The 26,146-nt window shown below is 41.6% G+C and overlaps 1 protein-coding gene across 6 annotated transcripts in view; it reads right to left on the reverse strand.

Annotated features, from left to right (window-relative positions):
* Positions 1-26,146, reverse strand: part of LOC124122199 (neurobeachin-like) — a 244,798-nt gene that overhangs the window by 129,239 nt on the left and 89,413 nt on the right. For 5 of the 6 annotated variants that reach the window (XM_048387655.1, XM_048387658.1, XM_048387657.1 and 2 more), the window contains 16 exons: positions 25,768-25,849; positions 24,527-24,650; positions 22,664-22,856; positions 21,319-22,031; positions 19,614-19,767; positions 16,602-16,782; positions 14,965-15,113; positions 13,417-13,590; positions 10,633-10,783; positions 5,635-5,799; positions 3,925-4,407; positions 3,388-3,747; positions 2,842-2,968; positions 2,135-2,243; positions 1,604-1,770; positions 205-326 (listed from right to left, as the gene is read on the reverse strand). In XM_048387655.1, coding sequence (XP_048243612.1) covers positions 205-326; positions 1,604-1,770; positions 2,135-2,243; positions 2,842-2,968; positions 3,388-3,747; positions 3,925-4,407; positions 5,635-5,799; positions 10,633-10,783; positions 13,417-13,590; positions 14,965-15,113; positions 16,602-16,782; positions 19,614-19,767; positions 21,319-22,031; positions 22,664-22,856; positions 24,527-24,650; positions 25,768-25,849 — 3,454 coding nt within the window. The remainder of the gene's footprint in view (positions 1-204; positions 327-1,603; positions 1,771-2,134; positions 2,244-2,841; positions 2,969-3,387; positions 3,748-3,924; positions 4,408-5,634; positions 5,800-10,632; positions 10,784-13,416; positions 13,591-14,964; positions 15,114-16,601; positions 16,783-19,613; positions 19,768-21,318; positions 22,032-22,663; positions 22,857-24,526; positions 24,651-25,767; positions 25,850-26,146) is intronic. The other variant, XM_048387659.1, reaches the window with a different exon arrangement.

Raw genomic sequence — 26,146 nt, forward strand, 5'->3', positions numbered from 1 at the left:
ACTTCTTTATTATGAGGAACACAATATTTCGGAGTATATGCTTACTCATTCATCAGGTGAAATTGAGTAAAGTTCCAAAATACAAAATTTTGTCAAACAGATCTGTTAAGTGTGTTTTCATTTCAATTTATATATCGTTTAATAAATCCCCTTGCATATTACAAATATTCAGTGATGTAATCTGAGTGAGAGCTGTGTCCTGACCATGTTCAATAGCTGCCTTGAGAGTGGCTTCAGGGTGACTGGATCCTAAATTGTTTCTGACGAGACGTCTCCTCCTGCGCGAGTCGTCCTCCCACACATCCAACTTCCAGAACTCTCTCCTCCTGCAACAAACAATGCATAGGTCATAAACATGACCTTCACTCAATGTAACCACAAGGACAAATATTCCATGTGCAATATGACATCCAAGGAACAATGTCCTGACTCCACAAGGAATTATATTCTTTTGGATTGATCATAATTTGTGCAACAAAAGGGATGTTAGTATCTCTCACAGAAGGCCCATTTGATTTCTCCTCCACTTATCAGCCGTAGTAGTGATACTCATCCCCTTCCCAGCTCTAGCAGACTCAAGACTACTGCACTAATATAGTGACGTGCATGTGTGTGTCTGTTATTTTATAGTGAGTGAGTGAGTATGGTTTTACGCCGCTTTTAGCAATATTCCAGCAATATCACGTCAGGGGACACCAGAAATGGGCTTCACACATTGTACCCATGTCGGGAATCGAACCCGGGTCCTCGGCTTGACGAGCGAATGCTTTCACCACTTGGCTACCCGACCACCCCTCTGCTATTTTATAGCAATAGGCCAGTGAGATACCATGTTGCAGTTTAACATGGATACCCCACACAGAGACATTATAATGAGTCCGAGCTGACCAGTACTTTTTTAGCTCCTTAATGCCGAGCGTCCGGCAGGGTAACATAAATGTTTCAAAGAGATTCCCTAGGCTAAAAGGGAGATGGACTTCATCCGTGATGTCTGGAAGACTTGATGTTTCAGTAATCCTCAAAGCAAACTGCTTACAATATCGAGACATCAGAAATCCTTTAAATTTCTCACAGTAATATCAGAGCTCCAGATAAGCTTTTGGTGTTGTGGGTATTTTACCCATGCATTTTAAAATCATTGGGTATCAGTAATTCTATCTGCGTATTCAAATTTCTGTTACCCACTAGTTTTTACACATGTGGGTATTTAAGTTAAATATTTAAAAACACTATTCATCTAGTCCCTGCAAACTGGTGTCGTGTGGGTTTGAGAGCTTTATAGGACTCAAAAATACCACGATACTTCCACACGAAAGTGTGATGGCAAATGATCATGATGTGACTGTCATCGTGGAGTTTGGCAAGGTTGACGGAATGCCCGTTTATAATTTCAAAATAAGTTGCTGATTTGCTAATCGAATACGCAGGGTTACTTCACAATATTTTGATGATACACACAAATTTTATTTTTGTAGCGTATCTGTAATGTTCGTTGCGTATTTGATACGCTTGGATTATATTTTACTGCGTATATCTGCATTTCTGATGCGTATTTCACGCAGATACGCTGCTTATCTGGAGCTCTGGTAATATCTTCACTTACTTTTGATTTCGCTCGCCCCATGCACCGTGTTTGTTGGTGAGGATGTTCACGACCTTCTCGCGGAGTTTGACGGACAGGGCGTGGTCACGGCGTTTGGCGGAGGTGATGAGGTGGTCACACAGTTTCTCCTCATCCTTCCGGTCCACAGTAGTCTGGGCACACAGGGACTGCAGCACACAAGCATATATAGAGCACCCGCTAGTTGGAACCATGTCAGTTACAACATAATCTGGCAGTGGAAAACCACAGCTTTGTGGCCACAATTATCTTACCCCAATTTCAGGAAAATGAACGAACATGCTGGAAGATATGATTAGTATCTCAACTAGTTATGGATAGTTAACAGTGAAGAGGACTTCTGGAGAAAATCCAAAGATTTTACAGTGTGATGACAGTCAAAATACACGATTTATGGCAGTGATGTAGTAGAGGTTTTGTAGTCAAAGGGTGTATGATGGGAGATTTTATGAGAGCTTCCAGCAGTACTGATTTATCACTGGGATCTGACACACATGATGGTTCTGTTGTTACCTCAAACTCGGCATGCTTCTGCACATCCTCAGCTCTCATTCTGTTCAGAATAAACTCCGCCTCATTTGCCACTCGAACAATGTGGTCCCGGGTAGCATGAGCCAACAACCTGAAACACAATAATATGTCATCCATTAGCACGGGCCAGTAGTTCAGATATCACAGTAAGTAATGCTAATTGCCTCCTGAACAGTTTGTCTGCTTGATGTGGACGGTGCCTTAGGTGATGTTGGTCAGAAACAACTCTACTTTTGTAAACCCACAAGCGGAAAAATTGTGCTGAGAAAACCAAGGGTCATAATCAAATGTGGGAGTTGAATCCAAAATCACAGGATTCTGGCTAAGGGACACAACTCTGCACAGTGAACAGCTGCTCCTAGGTGGCAGGCATCAATGAGACAGCAAGTGTCCCTATGGCCATAACATTACTACTTCCCCAGCAAGAATCCACCTCAAATACCATTCTGGCCAAGAGTACATCTCCATGTATGTTTGTTGTTTAATGCCACACACCATGACAGCGGACTGTTAATAAGGAAGTCTGGCAAAAACAATTCAGTGATTGACATTAGGAGCAATAACACATATTGTTTGGGGTATACGACAAGCTATAAAGTCACCGAGCCTGACCACCATTAAGTCGGCTATTACGTCCACCATAGATTGCAGGGGGTATATTCTAAATCCTGACGGGGCTGTACACCTACCTGCCCTCATTGACGAGTTCTATGAAGGCAAGGCCTGCATGCTTCTGTAGGGAGTTCTGCCACTCTTGGGAGCACAGCAACATCACCAACTCCACCACAGACGTGCTCTGCTTCAACGTCACCAGACCTACGGGCAAATTACAATACCAATCAATTTTCAGAGAACAATAATACGAAAGAAATCTCAGGGATTACTTTCTACAGATATGGCCACATAAACAAATTAGAACTCTGATTACTTTTCATTTAAGGATTGACTTCAATATTTTCACAGTCTGTACACTGTTTCTTACGTTAAAATTTCTATAAATGCAAAAACATGTTGAAATCAAGTCTTATAAAAAAATATGTCAACAATAATAATTTCACACAATGCTTCATTCACACAAATAACTGAAGACAACAAATTAATGAAATCACTCAAATCTTAAATTCACCACAACATCCCTACATTGCAAAAGCACAACCATTCGAAAAGACAAAGTAGACACAAAGCCTATCAAACATGGTTATGGCAATCCAAGGAAAAACATCTATATTTGTCACCTCCTATGAGAAGTTCCTGTCCGTGGGATCCAATGAGAGTTTTGGAAAGGAAGGGAGCAAAGTCTACAAATATTTCCCTCAGTAATGGCGCGACGGAACCAAGTGCCCTCTCCAGTCTGTCTGTGAGACTGCCACCTTCACCCAAGGGAGGTAATATCTTCAGAGGCCCCGGGATGTTGTTGGTGAGTTCAAGTTTGTCGGGTTTAGTAGTGGCCGTGTGATCGATGCTGCTGACGTCTCCAGTCACACTGATGGACGATATCGGGATAGAGCTGCCATCTGGTGGCACGTCTGTCTGGTCCTCTTCTCCAACAGTTTCACGTTTCTGTTCTTGGGCTGCGTCTGTTTCATCTGTTTCTGCTGCAGATAAAACAAAATGTAATGAAAGTTGAGAAACAGATGCTCAACATTGCATGGCAACCATAACTAATGACTAAGGACACATTCAAGCAAGTAGACAAACTCCCTCTCCCTCTCTCTCTCTCTCTCTTTCTCTAATCCCAAAGTGCACTCTTACAATTCCAGTACAAAACTTACCCGGAACCTTCCCAGCCTCCACTTCCACCTTCACTTGTTCTACCTTCACTTCCTCCGTCTTCCCATCTTCTTTCTTCTCTCCTTCCTCCACCTTCTCTTTACTTTGCTCACCATCTTCTGTTTTCTCTGCCACTGTGTTTTCTTTCACTTCCTCTGCCTTCGCATCACCTTCAGGCTTGTCTTCCTCTGTCTTTTCCTGGGGCTTTTCATCATTCTTTTCTTCTGCTGCATCCTTTTCTTGTACTTCTTCCTTCTTGTCTGCATCCTTCTTCTGGTCCACATCCTCCTTGTTTTCGGCTTTATCGTCTGTTGCTGGTTCTTTGGATTCTTCCCCCGACTTAGTTTCTTCCTTCGTTTCTCCCGCTGGTTCGCTCCTTTCTTCCATCTCTTCTGCTTCCTTCGATTCATCAGGTTTCGCCTCCGTCTTCTCTGGTGTTTCTTCCACCTTTGGTTCTGTCTTCTCCTCTGTTTTCTCCTCCCCATCTGGAACAAAAACACACCAGTCAGGTTTGAGTGAGTGAATGTTGTTTTATGCCTCAGTCAGATATATTCAAGCTATTTCATGGCAACCTATGAAGTCCATTCGCAGTCTTCTCTTGGTTTAATGACACGAAAATGTGTCATCTTGAAGATCTTTTCCTCTATTTGCAAGTAGATGTAACTAAACTTTTCAAAGTTTATACAGCCAGGTCAAGACTTTATCAAGGCATTTATCAAGGTACTACCAATTTTTGAAATCCTATCGTGACTTGTCACAAGAATTAGAAACTTGAGGCAGAAGTTGCCAGGAATCCCTACATGAGCTCACAATACCTCTGAATATCAACCGACCCGTGAAGATCCGGGGTAGAATAGGTCTTCATCAACCCAGGCTTGTCGTAAAAGGCGACTAACGGGATCGGGTGGTCAGGCTCGCTGACTTGGATGATGCATGTCATCGATCCCAATTGCGTGGATCGATGCTCATAATATGAATCACTGGATTGTCTGGTCCAGACTCGATTATTTACAGACCGCCGTCATATACCTGGAATATTGCTGAGTGCGGCGTTAAACAACAAACCATTCAACCAACCAACTGAATATCAACCATGATTTCAGTTACGTCTTGAAAACGAATTTGTGAGTGCATCCAGGTAGACTGTGTATAATAGAATGAGTGAGTGAAATAGGTTTAACGCCACTTTGAAAAGTATATCAGTTATATCACAGCATGTCAGCAGATATCAGATGTTTACCATGGCATGCCAAAGGCATCCAAGCCTGCACAGCATGCTGTGGCACAGTCCCCAAGTAACTTGATCCGTCATCTGGGCAGGACAGATTAGCTACTTCAACAACAACTCACTCCATGGGGTACTTTGACACACACTCAGCTACATCATACATTGTGACCAACCAATCCTCATTAGTCAGAGCCCACTTGCACAAAGCGATTTTAGCATTAATATGACTGTAACTCCAATTCTTTAACAAAGGCTTACAATATTTATAGAGTTAAGATCCCTTTGTGCAAGTGCCCTGGTCTTAAGACAAGGTAGTGGGACCTATTCTCCCCTGCGGCCACACTGTGGTGCAGATGAGTGAGTGAGTGAGTGAGTATGGTTTTACGCCGCTTTTAGCAATATTCCAGCAACATCACGGCGGGGGACACCTGAAATGGGCTTCACACAGTGGTGCAGATGAGGTAACCCTGACATGTCGGCCCACCTTTTGGTGTATCTGTGTGGACATCAGCAGTGACCTCGACATTTGTCTGACTGGTGTCATCACTGCTGGTGTTGACGTGGTCTTCACTGCCGCCTCCGTTAGTCGTCGCGGGCGTCTCCTCGCTAACCTCCTCCTGAGTTGTGTCCCCTGCTGAAGATTCTTCTTCTGGAAAGGATGATAAAGTATTATGATTTTTTCATATATGACATATCATCTCTGTCAAATGTTGCTGAAACTGGTCAGCTCCTCAAAAATAAAGCGAATGTGTGAGTTTGATGAATTACCACTTGGAACAGTATTTCACAGGCGTGTGACCATACAATGTGTATTCCGATACTAGGGGTGCGACATAATTCGTATCCGTATACATTACTTTTATTTCATAAGATGATATTGTTGAACCACAAACCTGAATCAAGAGTTGTGACATGACAACAATTCCTAACTCTTTAACATGTTTATTACGAAGACATTGAGAGGAAATCACCAAAGCCCATCACTGAATTACTGTTCAACAACTAACTGATCATCTACAAACTAATGAACATAAAAATGAAAAAAGTTCACTGGAAAAGTTTTGTGAAGTTAGTAAACTGGCAAACCCTCTGAATATTCACTGAACAGCAAAACCTAATTAAGTTGGATAGTTTCATTTACCATTTTAAATCTGTTGTTATTCACGATTTTACACCAGTATAACTTGTAATGTAATGTATTATATGTATCACGATACGGGGGTTGTAAAGTATTGTATCATGGGCCTCTTATCTGGATACAATATTGTTTTCGTCGTACCCCATATCGTGACACCAATAGTTATATCACAACTTTTCAGCTTTATCTTGGAGGAAAGCCTGAAGTGATGCAGATCTTAGATGACACTGGTGAAATCCACAGGTACATTGCTGACAAACCAAGAAACATAACCAAAACTTCGAACCAACGATCACATATCTTTCTGGCAAACCTAGGGATGCAACTCTGCACAGTGATTTTTGGTGACTTAACCCCTCAAACTTATAGTAGTTTAAAATATCAATGAAATCTGAAAACACATGATGATTTTAACTGTTAAAACCCTGGTGAATCAACAACCACCTGTATAATACTCTAAGACACAAACGGTACTTGTAATTGTTACGGATAGACATTTGACTATGGAACTAGGCTCAGCCCAATTGGCTGTCCCAGGAAATTTGACATAAATTGTTCAAACACTTGGTCAGCTGTCTCAAATTACTGTGCTGTTCTTTTTAATCACAGTACAAACACAATCAGGTGTGTTTCCTCTGCATCCATAACCCGTGCTGCATGTTGAAGTGGTATGGTGGAAGGAATTATCTCATTGGATCGTGATAACTTCATGTACAACACTGAGATCATTAATTTCTCCCATCACTATAACAACTATAGCCCAACTGAATAAACAGATGGAAAGACATACGAAACTGTATATTTTTAAAATATATTCAGAAAAAATAATTAATCATCAAAGGGCTAAATTTGTAAAGGGATGCAGCAATTTCAAGTGTCATCTGTGAACATTATTACAATAATGACATCAAAATCATTATAAAGTTTCAATTTCCTTCAATTCTTTAATGTTAAGTTTTAATCATACCCTTAAATTAAAAGTGTATGCACAAAATACATGCTGTAAATGTAACATAATTCAATTTGGAGATAATAAAAATATCATAGGTATTGACACAAATAACTTTTGAACTATTGAGTAAAGAGGTTATTTCTATGAAAAACAACAAATGTAAGCAAAGCAAACAATAAAAACAACTAACATCTGACATCAAAGTATTGTGCTTATGAAATCAGATTAGATGTGATTATGCAGTAACAACAAAATAGTGTTCAACAAACACAATCCTGTGTTGTTGATGTTTATGCAAGGCAGGACACAGTAATGAGAGTGACCTCCCCTGGACAACAAGACTGGACACAGTAATGAGAGTGACCTCCCCTGGACTACAAGACAAGATGTTTACCTTTCATCATATACAACTGAACTTTTTATAGGGACATTACGATCTGTCATTATATTTAAAAATATACTTTGTGTAAAGTGGACACAGTTTATGGATAACGACGTTTCGGTACACTGGTAGATCCGTATACCGTTGTCAAGCAAGACCGAAACGGCCCTTTTACAGTATCAAAGAAGTTGTTATCCATTAATTGTGTCTACTTTGTCATCCGTCAACTTCTAAGTAATGCCTATCAAACAATTCAGTTTTGTGTATAATGGAGAGATACAAATACCTGTTCAAAAGTACTAGGTAACTGGTTGATGAAACAATACAACACATAAAAACTTCAAAACTAAATTTTAAAAAATATATATAGTAAGCAAGTTAACTAATGGCTGATAGCATGAACACCAATTCATGCCATCAGGGCATGTTGTCACAAAAAGAGCCAGGTCTAGAACAGTACCTACTTGATCTTCCTCACAAACACACTCATGGTACTAGCAGATCAAGGACTCTTAAAAGTAAAATCATTGTCTGTATTTCAAGGTATTATTTTTGGGTTAAAGTTCATATGTGTCTCTTCAGCCAAATGAATCTCCCTTAGACCCACCACTGTGATGGGGTCTATTCTATCCTGGAGCCTCAGAGATAAACAAGACGACAACAGATAGTGAGAGGAGCAGAAACAACACAGAAATAACAGATAGTGAAAGGAGCAGAAACAACACAGAAACATCAGAGGTGAAGTGAGCAGAAACAAAACAGAAATAACAGACGTGAAAGGAGCAGAAAAAACACTGAAATAACAGAGGTGAAGGGAGCAGAAACAAAACAGAAATAACAGACGTGAAAGGAGCAGAAACAACACAGAAACAACAGAGGTGAAGGGAGCAGAAACAAAACAGAAATAACAGACGTGAAAGGAGCAGAAACAACACAGAAATAACAGATAGTGAAGGGAGCAGAAACAAAACAGAAATAACAGACGTGAAAGGAGCAGAAACAACACAGAAATAACAGACGTGAAAGGAGCAGAAACAACACAGAAATAACAGATAGTGAAGGGAGCAGAAACAAAACAGAAATAACAGACGTGAAAGGAGCAGAAACAACACAGAAATAACAGATAGTAAAAGGAGCAGAAACAACACAGAAATTACAGACGTGAAAGGAGCAGAAAAAACACTGAAATAACAGAGGTGAAGGGAGCAGAAACAAAACAGAAATAACAGACGTGAAAGGAGCAGAAAAAACACTGAAATAACAGAGGTGAAGGGAGCAGAAACAAAACAGAAATAACAGACGTGAAAGGAGCAGAAACAACACAGAAACAACAGAGGTGAAGGGAGCAGAAACAAAACAGAAATAACAGACGTGAAAGGAGCAGAAACAACACAGAAATAACAGATAGTGAAGGGAGCAGTAACAAAACAGAAATAACAGACGTGAAAGGAGCAGAAACAACACAGAAATAACAGATAGTAAAAGGAGCAGAAACAACACAGAAATTACAGACGTGAAAGGAGCAGAAACAAAACAGAAATAACAGACGTGAAAGGAGCAGAAACAACACAGAAATAACAGATAGTGAAGGGAGCAGAAACAAAACAGAAATAACAGACGTGAAAGGAGCAGAAACAACACAGAAATAACAGATAGTAAAAGGAGCAGAAACAACACAGAAATAACAGACGTGAAAGGAGCAGAAACAACACAGAAACAACAGAGGTGAAGGGAGCAGAAACAAAACAGAAATAACAGATGTGAAAGGAGCAGAAACAACATGTGAAAGGAGCAGACACAACACAGAGACAACAGAGGTGAAAGGAGCAGAAACAACACAGATATAACAGAACGTGAAAGGATCAGAAACAACACAGACATAACAGAGGTGAAAGGAGCAGAAACAACACAGAAATAACAGACAGTGAAGGGAAACAACACAGAAATAACAGATAGTGAAAGGATCAGAAACAACACAGACATAACAGAGGTGAAAGGAGCAGAAACAACACAGAAATAACAGACAGTGAAGGGAGCAGAAACAACACAGAAATAACAGACGTGAAAGGAGCAGAAACAACACAGAAAAGAGCAGGAACAGCCGACGGTGCAAGGAGCATGCCAAAGGGATAAGCAGAAACCTTGAACAGGGGGTATAACATCAACACCGCTACAAGTCATGTTGGCCAGGATGCTGCCACCGTCCTCCACGATGATTCTCTCACCAACTCTCTGGGGTCCTGGCTGCGTCTCACTGCTCTGGGTGGGGGTGGTCACTATTTTGGGGGCAGTGTCAGCACTTTGCATATGTGAGGTGAGTATTTTGGTGGTCTTGTCTCCGCCATTTTGAGGGCTAGTGGCCCCTGATATATTATTGTCACTGAGGAGCGGGATGGAGGGGGGTTGGAGCTTTTGCCAGAATTGGCTTCCTTTGAAGGCATTAAGGGAAAACAGGATAAAGAAGTGTTACTGAATAGATATAAAATGATAATGAACACCCAGAATAGGCCACAACAACTTTTTTTGAACATAATGCCAACAAAATTATTTTTGTGAGACATTTGCATTCTGTACATACAAATGTGTATGAAAAATTCATAATTATTTCATTTTAATTTTTTTCATTCTAACAAGCGACCAAAATTATTCAAAATATTTTCCATGTTAACCAGCACGTAATTACCAAGATGTTTCTTAACATGTAGCATCTCTGTTCCCTGTCAAAACAATTCCCCCAAGTAAAGATAGCAAAGAAATTATGGGGCATTTAAGATAATATATTTGCTGTGACCATTCTATTCACCTCGAAAAGATGTTAATAACTGACACCATTACCATGTAAAGATAAGCAAAGTTAAACATGAGGATATAATTCATATTTACACCAAAAAAAAATCGCCCAAATGAACACTGAAACTTGTATTCAAGCACAGTCTTAGGAAACAAGAGAAGAAAATTACCATCACCAGAACCAGAAACCCAATTACAAAACACATATACATAATCGTACCATCTTTCACTGAGGGCGAGTTGATTGCAGACCTGGTGGGCGTGGCCGCGGGACTGGGCGGTTCAAGGATGTCCCGATACTTTGACACCATGAGGACGGATGAGAAATATACAATAGCCAGGGCGAGGAACTGAGCTTGTTTGGTCTCCTCCTACAATACAACAATTGACACCTTGTATCATACAAGACAGTGTTGTATTAATACAGTAAATAAATATGTCAATTAGGCGATTATGATATGGATGAATTGTAGTGACAGTTGTATTATAATTTGCGATCTATAGACAATCTATGACATCATGGTATATCAACGTATAACTGTGTTCTACTGAAACATATTGTATGACACGCATGCATTTTACCAGACACCTATCCACCATGTTTTTTTTATGCTACAAATACAGCTGTATGTGACTGTGTTGTGATATGAAATATAGGGCAATAAAGCTCAAAATAAGCAGAAAAATAACTCTGCTTGCATTTATATGGTGTATTAAACCTCAAAATTGACTATCAAAGCAAATTCACAAACAATGAAACTGGACATCAACATCGAAAAATTACTCAAAAATAGTAGTTGCATTATGGTGTGCAACAACCTCATCATGACATTTCAACAAATGCAATATTTTTCATTAGCTTTGGTTACTAAAAAGGACATGTACTTATAAAAGCTTGTCATGCAAGCCACTGTGTAGGGGGCAAGCCCCCAACCCCCACTGTTATTTAAGTGAGGTGGCTAAAAATGGCATCTAAAAAACTTAGGAACTGTTACAAAGGATGGAGTTTGTGCACATCCATTACCAAAATGGTGGAAGGAGTCCAGTAAAATGCCTTCCTGCCTCATTGGATATATCAACATTTTGTTAAAACTTCAAAACTAATAACAAGTTAATGAAAGACGACTCTACATGTGTTAATCTAGTCAGCAAAAAGAAGCACTGCCAATACTAGGCTTATGAAAGACAGCAGTTCCACACGCTCAACATAGAACTGTGTGACTTTTGTGAATGCCACTGCCAGAGGTATTTCATCTACAACACAGGCAGCCAAGAGGCTAATGGAACATGGAGGGGATGCTTAAATCCTCCGCCAGGTTGCCATGGATATTCACAACCACGTACTATCCATACTGGGCGGCCATTGTGGCCATCAAATCACCACTGATGTCAGCAGATATGACAAGCATTGTTACTATTTTGTAAACATAGGCTCTAAATGCATATTCTATTCAGAACTGTGTTGTGAGGTCTCAGGTATAATGTCTTCTCTGTTCCGCAACCTGTGAATACATGAAAATGTTCTAAGATAAATGCTATATTAGACAGACATATTGCAGACAATACAGGAAGCACCTGCCATCCTTCAAGTTTCAAAGTCAGTATTCCTGATAACTCCATGAACTGAAATAGTTTTATTAACTCAAGTAAAACTGAATTGATTTCAAGATGAACCTTACAACGGAAATCACACTTAATGACAAAAATCTCATAACATAAAACATTCAATAGACATTTTCTGTACAAATTACATTTAATTTGATGAAAATAAAATAGTTAAAGACAGATTTAACAGTGTCAGTCAGAGAAACAACTGTGAATTAAGCTGAATGATATTGTTGAATTCAATGCTGAGAAACAATCAGTAGTATTCAGGAATACATTTTTTCAAACTACAAGGATGACACATAATATTGAGGCGAGCTTTCTCTGGACTATTAAGATTTCATGAAATGGGATTCAGTTGTATTAGACGATGCAGCAATGTTGTTAAGAAATGGTAAATAACCATATGAAATGTTTCTAACCTCCAGAGACTAGAGAGAAAGATGCAGACAGGTAGACTGGCCTACAGGTATATGTCTCAGCAGCAGGAATACATGCAGCTTGACCGTTACCCCAGTACCAAGGGTAGCGTTGCATTGTCAATACATTTCTAACAACACATTGGACAAATAGTAAAACTGTCAGGTAATTTAAGTATACAGACAGATAGATACCATGACAGATTTAAAATAAGTACCACTAAATTCTTAGAACCAGTTAAAAACAGGCCTGAGAAAAAGAATCTAGTTTTGCTGAAAGCTAATTTGAATGCTGAAGTAATAACAGCATTTAAATCAAAAGGATCTTCCAAGAGTTGCAAATTGTAACTTATTCTTATAAAAATGTTATCCTCTCAAAATGAAGACTTTTTTAAAGCCTGTTAAACATATCGTAATTGGCATTAGCGTGTTTAATGTAAACTATATATACACTACAAGATAAATAATTCTATATGTACCTTTATTAACAATTCCCTTCACCAAAACACAGATTACCAAGTGGCAGGATTTCTTATTGGAGTATTCCAAAATAGTGAAAGAAATATCTGAAAGATATTGTGATAACCCCAAAATAAACCAGTTTTAATTATATCCCACATGATGGTCTCTGTGCTAAGCAACCATACCTCCTGGATGTGCGTTTCAATACACAGGCAGAACGCTTCCTTGTCATACAAGACAGTCGAGAAACTAAAGAAGGCATATCAGAATAAAGGACAAAAATTTATTCAACAGATGACAGTTTTAGTTTCTTAAGACCTGAGGTATGCTGAGAATGTTAAGATTGTGTAAAATCAACAACAGTAAACCTCAATATATGTTAATCAACTGTACAGTTACTTCAAGTGTTTTCAAATTAGTTCCAACCCCCCAGACAATCCTCTCACAAGGAAGTGATCTGCCAAGAGTTAGCGCAAGCACAGCGGCTTCGGAATGGAAGACATGCTGGAAACACTCACCGTAGTTATGATGTTCTTGACAAGTTTCTCAAAGGGCATTGATGGATGCTTTTCGTATACACCTACCACGTCCCTATATACCACGGCCCGCAGACGGTTGATGTCCATCTCCTGCAGCAGCTTCTCGGGGTCCTTGATGGGCGACATCTGACCTGCCAGGTTGTCCACAATGTTCTGCAGGAGAAAAAATGAGTATAGGAACAACCCAGGAATTCATCACAAAAGAGGGTCAGTGTGTTTCTGATCCGTGAAGATCTGGGTAGAAAATAGGTCTTCAGCAACCCATACTATACTTGTGACTATGCTTGTCATAAGAGGCGACTAAAGGGATCAGGTGGTCAGGCTCACTAACTTGGTTGAAGCATGTCATTGTATCCCATTTGCATAGATCAATGCTTATGATGTCAATTACTGGATTGTCTTGTCCAGACTTGATTATTTACTGACCGCCATCATACAGCTTGAATACTGCTGAGTTGGCGATATACTTACAACAAACAAAGAAACTGTGTTTCTTCACCAGTTATATACATATTCCAGCCATGTCGCAGGGCAGGGCATAGGAAACCACAAGGCCACAGGATCCTTCTTTGAGAGACTGTATGGGTGAACACCATTGACAGAGATCTAACACTAGCAGAAGGATGGGATCCTTCTGTGAGAGACTGTATGGGTGAACACCATTGACACATATCTAACTTTAGCAGAAGGATGGGATCCTTCTTTGAGAGACTGTATGGGTGAACACCATTGAAAGAAATCTAACTTTAGCAGAAGGATTGGATCCTTCTGTGAGAGACTGTATGGGTGAACACCACTGACAGAGATCTAACTTTAGCAGAAGGATGGGATCCTTCTATGAGAGACTGTATGTGTGAACACCACTGACAGAGATCTAACTTTAGCAGAAGGATGAGATTCCTCTATAATTCTAACCTTAGCAGAAGGATGCGATTCCTCTATAATTCAAACCTCAGCAGAAGGATGTGATTCCTCTATAATTCTAACCTCAGCAGAAGGATGTGATTCCTCTATAATTCTAACCTTAACAGAAGGATGTGATTCCTCTATAATTCTAACCTTAGCAGAAGGAAGTGATTCCACTATTATTCTAACCTTAGCAGAAGGATGCGATTCCTCTATAATTCTAACCTTAGCAGAAGGATGTGATTCCTCTATAATTCTAACCTTAGCAGAAGGATGTGATTCCTCTATAATTCTAACCTTAGCAGAAGGAAGTGATTCCACTATTATTCTAACCTTAGCAGAAGGATGCGATTCCTCTATAATTCTAACCTTAGCAGAAGGATGTGATTCCTCTATAATTCTAACCTTAGCAGAAGGATGTGATTCCTCTATAATTCTAACCTTAGCAGAAGGAAGTGATTCAACTATTATTCTAACCTTAGCAGAAGGATGCGATTCCTCTATAAGTCTAACCTTAGCAGAAGGAAGTGATTCCTCTATTGTTCTAACCTTAGCAGAAGGATGTTATTCCTCTATAATTCTAATCTTAGCAGAAGGAAGTGATTTCTCTATAATTCTAACCTTAGCAGAAGGATGTGATCCTTCTATGAGAGACTGTATAGGGTCAACACCATTGACAGTAGCTGTTGTTGGAGGGGTAGCCTCTGTCGGTGTCCTTGGGTTGTAGCGGTGACGACACTCCAGACAGTTCCGCACTGCAGCAGTGCACACTGGGAAAGACAATATCAGCATGTTGAGTAAACACATAGCCATACACATGATGTCCACAAGAAAGACATTAAGATTAACTTCACAAGATCACATATTATTCCCCACATGAAAATATAATACAATCCTAATATATTTCTGGTCCCAGCAAAACTTAGTAAAAACATCATCATTAAACTCCAGCACCTATCTATGCCGGATAACAGCACAGAGTATTGGTCCCAATCTCCAGTTTCCTTTCCATATGACACTACTATTTTCTGACGAGATGATTGCTGGCTTGAGGGGAGTACTGTGACAAAAGCTGTCAGCAAACATCTGAACATCAAGTAGTGTGTTTGTCATGATTGTGTTCACATAGCAAGTCAAAGGGGCACACACTACTACCTGCCAAGTCTGAGGCACTGATGGAGGTGCACACACAAGTACCTACCAAGTCTGAGGCACTGATAACTGTCGGAGGTGCACACACAACTACCTACCAAGTCTGAGGCACTGATAACTGTCGGAGGTGCACACACAACTACCTACCAAGTCTGAGGCACTGTAGGAGGTGCACACACAACTACCTACCAAGTCTGAGGCACTGTCGGAGGTGCCACCACAACTACCTACCAAGTCTGAGGCACTGATAACTGTCGGAGGTGCACACACAACTACCTACCAAGTCTGAGGCACTGTAGGAGGTGCACACACAACTACCTACCAAGTCTGAGGCACTGATAACTGTCGGAGGTGCACACACAACTACCTACCAAGTCTGAGGCACTGTCGGAGGTGCACACACAACTACCTACCAAGTCTGAGGCACTGTCGGAGGTGCCACCACAACTACCTACCAAGTCTGAGGCACTGTCGGAGGTGCCACCACAACTACCTACCAAGTCTGAGGCACTGATAACTGTCGGAGGTGCACACACAACTACCTACCAAGTCTGAGGCACTGTCGGAGGTGCACACACAAGTACCTACCAAGTCTGAGGCACTGTCGGAGGTGCCACCACAACTACCTACCAAGTCTGAGGCACTGATAACTGTCGGAGGTGCACACACAACTACCTACAAAGTCTGAGGCACTGTCGGAGGTGCACACACAACTACCTACCAAGTCTGAGGCACTGTCGGAGGTGCCACCACAAGTACCTACCAAGTCTGAGGCACTGTTGGAGGTGCACACACAACTAACTACCAAGTCTGAGGCACTGTCGGAGGTGCACACACAACTACCTACTAAGTCTGAGGCACTGTCGGAGGTGCCACCACAAGTACCTACCAAGTCTGAGGCACTGATAACTGTCGGAGGTGCACACACAAGTACCTACCAAGTCTGAGGCACTGACGGATGTGCACACACAACTACCTACCAAGTCTGAGGCACTGTCAGAGGTGCCACCACAACTACCTCCCAAGTCTGAGGCACTGTCGGAGGTGCACACACAACTACCTACCAAGTCTGAGGCACTGTCGGAGGTGCACACACAAGTACCTACCAAGTCTGAGGCACTGTCGGAGGATGCCCCCGGAGGGCATGTTCTTCTCCGTCTCCAACTCAGCAAAGTTCGTGGAGCTTGCAAACACCAAGATGTCTGTCATGTACATGATTCGCTGCAGGATGGACACTGCCTGCTCAATACTGAGCCCTTGGTTGGGTTCCAAGATCTCAATCTCACCCTGTCATAACAAACAAAGCCTGATTAGATGCACAAGTATGAATGAGTGAGTTGGGTGTACACATATGCTTTGAACAGTACTTCAACAGACCAGCTAAACATAGGAAGAAAGTTCGGACATTTATCACTAGGGTGAATAACAAGAGTATTGGTATTGTGCTGACAGACCAAGGAGGATAACTGGGGTGAATAACAAGAGTATTGGTTTTGTGCTGACAGACCAAGGAGGATAACTGGGGTGAATAACAAGAGTACTGGTCATGTGCTGACAGACCTAGGAGGATAACTAGGGTGAATAACAAGAGTATTGGTCATGTGTTGACAGACCAAGGAGGATAACTAGGGTGAATAACAAGAGTATTGGTCATGTGTTGACAGACCTAGGAGGATAACTGGGGTGAATAACAAGAGTATTGGTCATGTGCTGACAGACCAAGGAGGATAACTGGGGTGAATAACAAGAGTATTGGTCATGTGTTGACAGACCTAGGAGGATAACAAGGGTGAATAACAAGAGTATTGGTCATGTGTTGACAGACCTAGGAGGATAACTAGGGTGAATAACAAGAGTATTGGTCATGTGCTGGCAGACCAAGGAGGATAACTGGGGTGAATAACAAGAGTATTGGTCATGTGCTGACAGACCAAGGAGGATAACTGGGGTGAATAACAAGAGTATTGGTCATGTGCTGACAGACCAAGGAGGATAACTGGGGTGAATAACAAGAGTATTGGTCATGTGTTGACAGACCTAGGAGGATAACTAGGGTGAATAACAAGAGTATTGGTCATGTGTTGACAGACCTAGGCGGATAACTAGGGTGAATAACAAGAGTATTGGTCATGTGTTGACAGACCTAGGCGGATAACTAGGGTGAATAACAAGAGTATTGGTCATGTGTTGACAGACCAAGGAGGATAACTGGGGTGAATAACAAGAGTATTGGTCATGTGCTGACAGACCAAGGAGGATAACTGGGGTGAATAACAAGAGTATTGGTCATGTGTTGACAGACCTAGGAGGATAACAAGGGTGAATAACAAGAGTATTGGTCATGTGTTGACAGACCTAGGAGGATAACTAGGGTGAAAAACAAGAGTATTGGTCATGTGCTGGCAGACCAAGGAGGATAACTGGGGTGAATAACAAGAGTATTGGTCATGTGCTGACAGACCAAGGAGGATAACTGGGGTGAATAACAAGAGTATTGGTCATGTGCTGACAGACCAAGGAGGATAACTGGGGTGAATAACAAGAGTATTGGTCATGTGTTGACAGACCTAGGAGGATAACTAGGGTGAATAACAAGAGTATTGGTCATGTGTTGACAGACCTAGGAGGATAACTAGGGTGAATAACAAGAGTATTGGTCATGTGTTGACAGACCTAGGAGGATAACTAGGGTGAATAACAAGAGTATTGGTCATGTGTTGACAGACCAAGGAGGATAACTAGGGTGAATAACAAGAGTATTGGTCATGTGTTGACAGACCAAGGAGGATAACTGGGGTGAATAACAAGAGTATTGGTCATGTGCTGACAGACCAAGGAGGATAACTGGGGTGAATAACAAGAGTATTGGTCATGTGTTGACAGACCTAGGAGGATAACAAGGGTGAATAACAAGAGTATTGGTCATGTGTTGACAGACCTAGGAGGATAACTAGGGTGAATAACAAGAGTATTGGTCATGTGCTGGCAGACTAAGGAGGATAACTGGGGTGAATAACAAGAGTATTGGTCATGTGCTGAAAGACCAAGGAGGATAACTGGGGTGAATAACAAGAGTATTGGTCATGTGCTGACAGACCAAGGAGGATAACTGGGGTGAATAACAAGAGTATTGGTCATGTGCTGACAGACCAAGGAGGATTACTAGGGTGGAACTGAAACCACCAGCAGATCCTGTCTAAGGGAAGCATCTCTTGACAGCATATATTGGTTCATTTAAACACTGAACCCTTTGTTCAGTGCACGTTTCACATCTTCCCGAGGCAAAGGAGCTAACGGACAATAAAAGTCCAGTTTCCACCCTTGCCAATCTAGGCTAGAATTTCTGGGCCTGACCGTTGCACCACCAGTTGCTATTGCGAATTATGTCCTATGTATGGCCCACCTATTGATCAATCAGATTTCAGCTCTCATATCACTTGCATTTGCTTCAAATGAAATGGCATCGCCAGTGAAGACAATCTGATTGATAATCAAGATCTAAATTGTAATAAAACGGGTCTTACTTCACAAAGTGCATCAAATCAGGTGAGCACCTTTACTAAAATCATGACAAGATTTTGAAATATCTGTTGAGGCTAAGTTGACGGAGCACATCCTTTGCAAATCCTGCAATCCACTGAAATCTGGACAGCAGTTTACAAACCTGATGCTGATTTTGATAAACGATTTTGATTGGACTATGCATAGACTCAATAAACCCGGCCAAAATTTTAACTCCACAATTCCAGCCTAGTTCATCAAAGGGGTGGAAAGAGGACTTTTTAGTCAGTTAACTCCCTTGCCTCAGGAAGACGACGTTTCAAGGTATCGACAGAGGTGACTGAGATGCTTACCAACCACCGACCTTTCACTCTCCAGGCAGACATTCTATCACTAGACCACCATAGCAACCTATGCTGGTCTTACGAAGGAACTAAATGGAACAGTGGTCAGGCATGCTGACTGATTGCTTGGCTGATTGCATGTCATAGCTCCCTATCAGTGTGAGACATAATATCACTCACAGGTCCGGACTTGATTATCTACAGGGTGCCATCAAATAACTGGAACACTTTACTGACAGCAAATAAACAAATAACACAGACTGGGATGCTTACATTCGGTGATGTGGCTGCAGCCAGGAGAGGAAGGAGGCCGCCACAGGAGGTGATGAGGTTGTCCGCCAACTGGGAGATCATGTGGGTCACGTTCACGACATACACGTGGTTTTCACTTGCGTTCACAAAGTCTATCACATTCTTTGTACTGTGGCTGGAAATAAAAGTGTGGTGGTAAATTCCTGAGGATATTTTAAAACAAATAATTATTCCATCTAAGTATGTGTCAAATATATTAACCAACAGAATTAAAGCAAGTTAATCTAACCACAGTTTAGACAAAACAAAATCTTTGATCAAGACTGCCCAAGTCACATCAAAGAAAACATAAATCTGATAAAATAACACTTTGGGTGAGTTTATCTGATTAGCTACAAGTGGGTCAGTAGTGATATTTTGTGATTTCAGTTCATTAACACAAAGTCAGCAGTTAAATAGAGTTAAAGCAACAGTTCACAGCCATTTCATGACCAGACATGAGAACAGCATCACTTTTATTTGGAGGAACATCACCAATCTAGGGGGATTTGGGGGTATGCCACCACAAGAAAATGTTCAAAACAAGGATTAAAATAAGTGCATTTTACATAATTCTGAGAGGATAAATCCCGGATTTCTGGGAATCCGAGGAAAATTCTCATGTCTGCAAGACAGAATTACATAATGATTTGGTCACAGGTCAAAGCCAGAACACTCCTGTAGTTGGATTTTCCACATGGTAGTCCATCAACTTTCCATCTTTCGGATATCTCAAAGTCACATAAAGGGACATATTACCCAATAAGGAATTATTTTCAGAAAATCTTATAATAATGTTTACTTCATACTGATTGGCTAGTTCATGCCAAATGACCATTGTTTTCAAATAACTACATGTCCCAAATGACTAAAAATGATTTCACTTATTGTTCATGATGTCACAGAAGGCTTCATGTAACATTGTCTCAAAAATTGATTGACAGTTATGATGTCTCTGCTTGTGATTAGAAAAAAAAATCTATAACGAAATCAGAAAAGACCCTCAAACCTCGGAGTAATGGATTATCTGCCACGGCTTGGGCCCAAACTAGTTCACTCAGAACATATAATCCATTCTCCCTGCAAGGTCATAGCTTATTATCGGAGAATCTCACATCTTCCAGACTTCTTTTATATTTTTTTATTTCTTTTTTATCATTCTAGCAAGATTTTAGAAAAAAAACACTTGATGCATGACACATGTTGTATTGAATATTGCAGACAGTATATGCTATGATATATACTAAACTGCAAAAGAAACGTCACCATGGATAGATAGATGAGAAACCCTATTTGTCCAAACACTGTAAACATACTTTGAGACATATTAAAAAGATGAAACTTGGCAAAACTGATCATCAAGGTTGAAATTAAAGTGTCAAATGTTCTTAAAGTGAAACACAACACTAGTCTCTGAGAAAATGGCATCACAAGTCAGTATCTCGTGTGTCCGCCATGTGCATTGATGACTGCCGTGCAACGTCGATACATAGAATGGATGAGGTGGTTTTGAAGGCCAAAGGCACTTGATCCCACACTCTGAGGAATGCCTTATTAAGCATGAAGGGTAGTTCTTATACATACTAAAAAATTATAACATCTTTACCAGTTCTTGCAACTTACTGCCAACTATTATTACGTATTTTTCAATCTTAAACATATCCATTAAATATTTATTAATGCTCACCTCTTCCAGACTTGGATGTCAGTCTCCACAGCAAACAACAAGTCCGACAGGAGCTTCTGATGCAGATAGGACCAGCGGAACTCAGGGATCCTGAACGGAGGAGCTCGCGGACCTGGACTGAATATAGTCCGCCCCCCTCGCCGCTCCTCACCACCTCGACTCGTAGTGGATGGAGTCCGGGTTACCTTGGCAGCTGGCGCTGCACCATCTTGGTTTGGTTTAACATCCACACTTGTTTTATTGCTTTCCGCAGAAGCTCCTTCAGGAGTTGCCTCCCTTTGGACACCATTTGCAGTATTGTCAGTGTTTTCTTTTGATTCAACTCGAGTCACAACTTGGTCGATAACATCATCAACAAAGTCAACAATCTCAGCAGGGTATTTCTTCTTCATTTCCTCAGTGATAGAATCAGGTCTCTGTTTTGGATCAGTATCTTTGGCTGGTTGAGCATCACCCCCTTTCTTGTCTTGTGCTTCGGATCCGTCTGCTCCTTCCCTCTTCTCCCCATTGGTCACAGCTTCCTGGTCGGTGACGTCAGTAATCTGGACGGTCGATTTGGGGATGGGTTTCTCCACCTGATTGTCGGATATCCCCGAGATGGTGCTGATTGGTCTGTTCATCCTCTCCTGTGGGTCGGTGATGTCGTCAGATCGCTGCTGCTCGTACTGCTGGTACATCTTGGTCATGTGCTTCTTGAAGTCCTCATACGCCACCTGGAGCAGGCAAATAACAGAATAAACATTTCCATGTAACTATCAAGTGAGTGACTTTGGCTGAACACCTTTTTAAAAGTATTTCAGTTTTATCGTGGTGTGTCAGCTTGATGTGAGAGGAAAAGCCTGATGTTAACCATTTGAAAACTATCTATAATAAAGTTTTATGGATGCTTAATTTGTGAATATTTTGTCTGTTTCTGTTACTTTTGCCATATTGGACACATTAACATCAAATTGAAAGGAAAAAGTAAACACATGTATTAGTCGCCCAGAGTGGGGAATAAGTAATTTCTACCCTCCTTTTGTGTATCGGTCAGTACACACAGTGTTTTGTCATAATCCAACATCTACATCTACAACAGCTGTAAGTGCTCTTCCTTGGTGTCTTATTGTTGTGCACTGGCCAATATACAGGATCCTTTTGTCAAAGGTCCTACACCTCCACCTACACCAGCTATTGGCCAGTACAGTTGACCCATCAAAATTACTATCATCCTCAGCAGCCATTGTGATTACCAGATACTCACCTACCTTCAGAGGCAGGGAGTCAACAAGGATGTGGATTAGATGGTACATCTACAAGTATTGGAACAAATACTGCCTGTACAAGAACACATTAGAAGTGTTACCTTGGAGTGTAAGATTGCCAGGGTATCTATCCAGACTCTCCAGCCTCCGAACTCGTACTTGATGGCATGGTGGAGCAGCATCCTGAACAGTGACATCACCATCTCGGTGATGCGCTCCTCATCCTTGTTCTGGGGGTAGATGTAGGCCATGGAGAACAGCCAGTCTTGCCACACCGACATCTGCAGCACCGTCCTGGAAACACACAAACAACACCATTACTGCCAAACCCACATCTGCAGCACCATCCTGGAAACACACAAACAACACCATTACTGCCAAACCCACATCTGCAGCACCGTCCTGGAAACACACAAACAACACCATTACTGCCAAACCCACATCTGCAGCACCATCCTGGAAACACACAAACAACACCATTACTGCCAAACCCACATCTGCAGCACCGTCCTGGAAACACACAAACAACACCATTACTGCCACACCGACATCTGCAGCATCGTCCTGGAAACACACAAACAACACCATTACTGCCACACCCACATCTGCAGCATCGTCCTGGAAACACACAAACAACACCATTACTGCCACACCATCATCTGCAGCATCGTCCTGGAAACACACAAACAACACCATTACTGCCACACCCACATCTGCAGCATCGTCCTGGAAACACACAAACAACACCATTACTGCCACATCCACATCTGCAGCATCGTCCTGGAAACACACAAACAACACCATTACTGCCACATCCACATCTGCAGCATCGTCCTGGAAACACACAAACAACACCATTACTGCCACACCCACATCTGCAGCACCGTCCTGGCAACACACAAACAACATCATTACTGCCACACCCACATCTGCAGCAACGTCCTGGAAACACACAAACAACACCATTACTGCCACACCCACATCTGCAGAATCGTCCTGGAAACACACAAACAACATCATTACTGCCACACCCACATCTGCAGCAACGTCCTGGAAACACACAAACAACATCATTACTGCCACACCCACATCTGCAGCAACGTCCTGGCAACACACAAACAACACCATTACTGCCACACCCACATCTGCAGCAACGTCCTGGCAACACACAAACAACACCATTACTGCCACACCCACATCTGCAGCAACGTCCTGGCAACACACAAACAACACCATTACTGCCACACCGACATCTGCAGCATCGTACTGGAAACACACAAACAGCATCATTACTGCCACACCCACATCTGCAGCACCGTCCTGGAAACACACAAACAACACCATTACTGCCACACCGACATCTGCAGCATCGTACTGGAAACACACAAACAACACCATTACTGCCACACCCACATCTGCAGCACCGTCCTGGAAACACACAAACAACATCATTACTGCCACACCCACATCTGCAGCACCGTCCTGGCAACGCACAAACAACACCATTACTGCCACACTCACATCATCATCTATGTAACAGACAAACAACAGACCCGTGAAGATCTGGGGTAGAATAGGCTTTCAGCAACCCATGCTTGTCTTGAGAGGCGACTATGTTGTCATAAGCAGTGACTCACGGGATCGGGTGGTCAGGCTCGCTGACTTGATGGATGCATGTCATCATATCCCAATTGTGTGGATCGATGCTCACGATATCAATCACTGGTTTGTCTGGTCCAGACTTGATTATTTACATTCCGCCGTCATATAGCTGGAATATTGCTGAGTGCGGCGTAAATCAATCAACAAACAAACAAAAGACAACAATACCCTAACTGCCACACCCACATCTGCAGCATTGTCCTGGCAAAATACAAACAATAGCAAAGGCTCAAGCCTACATCATTTATTCCCTCGAGACAGACAGCCTGTTATTCCTTGTAGTTTGCTGGGAAATGCCTCACCTCCTGTTGTCTCTGTTGTTATTGCACAGGATGGTGAGGTCAGACAGGAACATTCTCTTCACTTCCAGCACTTCCTTAGTAACTTTGGACTGACGGATCAAGGTTGCCACCACCTTCAGAACAGCTGCAACACAGAGTGAGTGAGTGAGTTGGGTTTAACACCACTTTTGAACAGTATTCCAGTTATTTCATGGCGTGGCAGCTTGATGTGGGAGGAAAGCCCGAAGTGATGAAGGTCTTAGATGTTTACTACTTTGGTGAATCCCATGAGCATGGGTATGGTGCTGACAAACCTAGAAATATCATCGAACCCACAATCATAGGTTTCTGGCGTGCCCAAGGGAAGCAACTCTGCACAGCGAATTGCGGCACCTTAGACGACTGGGCCATACCATGGGTATGGTGCTGACAAACCTAGAAATATCATCAGGGTCAACAGAGATTCCAAACCATAGGTCCAAGGGCAGCAACTCTGCACAGCAAATTAAGGCGCCATGGACAACTGGGCCACCCGTACACAGTAAGTCAATCGACACTGTGATATCAGTACTTTAACATTATAATGATGGCTTCCAGGTACAACACCCCATTGTCTATATCAGCTCTAAATGTCATCTATCAAATGACGTGTGGAGAAAAATTGAGTAATAGGCTGAAAATGCTACTTCATCGCTATGGTATACACTTCAATAAACAAATATATTTCTGTACTGCCAGAGCTGTTGTATGAAAACACCCAACATAGGTATCAGCACCATTTAGTATTCTCAGTAATGGTGCAAAGAAAGATTAATAAACTATCAATGTGATGTTTCAGTGATATTTTGTTCTTGCTATCCAAGAGACTCTGCTAGCCCCAGACTGTCCATGTTAAACTATGGGAGTTACCATCATCTTAGCACAAGACCCTCTTAAGCCTATGTCAAACTAGGTGAGTTACTATCATTCTTAGGCTAGACTGTCTTAAGTCTATGTAAAACTGTTGGAGTTACTATCATCTTAGCTTTAGATTGTCAAGTCTATGTTAAACCAAATACATTATTGTCATCTTAGCGCCATCCCTCTTAAGTCTATGGTATATTATGGGAGTTACTATCACCTTGACACTAGATTGTCAAGTCTATGTTAAACCATGGGAGTTACTATCATATCTGTACTAGACAGTCATAAGTCTATAGCACTAAGATTGCAGGCTGGAACAGAGCCCAGATTTTTCAAGAGATGAGGATAGACAGACTTACCGGAGTTTTCGATACGGAAGTGGCATTCTGGCTCAATATGCTTGTTGCGAATGATGTCTATGCTCATCCGCTCTGTTAACAGCTGTGAAGAAAATGATGCAGTTACTGTACTTTCATCTGTTAAATATTTATCACTTGCAAGTGTAAGGACAGATGAAGGTCATTGTTATATCTAATGTCAAGCCAGAATTATCAAATAGCCAATAGGGGCATATGATGAGTTGAAATTCCGGGAGCTCTTTCTTTTCTCTGTGAGGTAAATGATATTTTATACAACATTCAGTGATATGATGGTAGACAGACAAACTATGACTGATATTGAGCAACAATCCATGCTAGCAGGGAACAATGACATGCTATCAACCAATTCACACCAAAT

Source organism: Haliotis rufescens, unplaced genomic scaffold (genome assembly GCF_023055435.1).
Source record: "Haliotis rufescens isolate VD_foot unplaced genomic scaffold, xgHalRufe1.0.p SCAF_7, whole genome shotgun sequence".
NCBI classification, from domain to species: domain Eukaryota; kingdom Metazoa; phylum Mollusca; class Gastropoda; order Lepetellida; family Haliotidae; genus Haliotis; species Haliotis rufescens.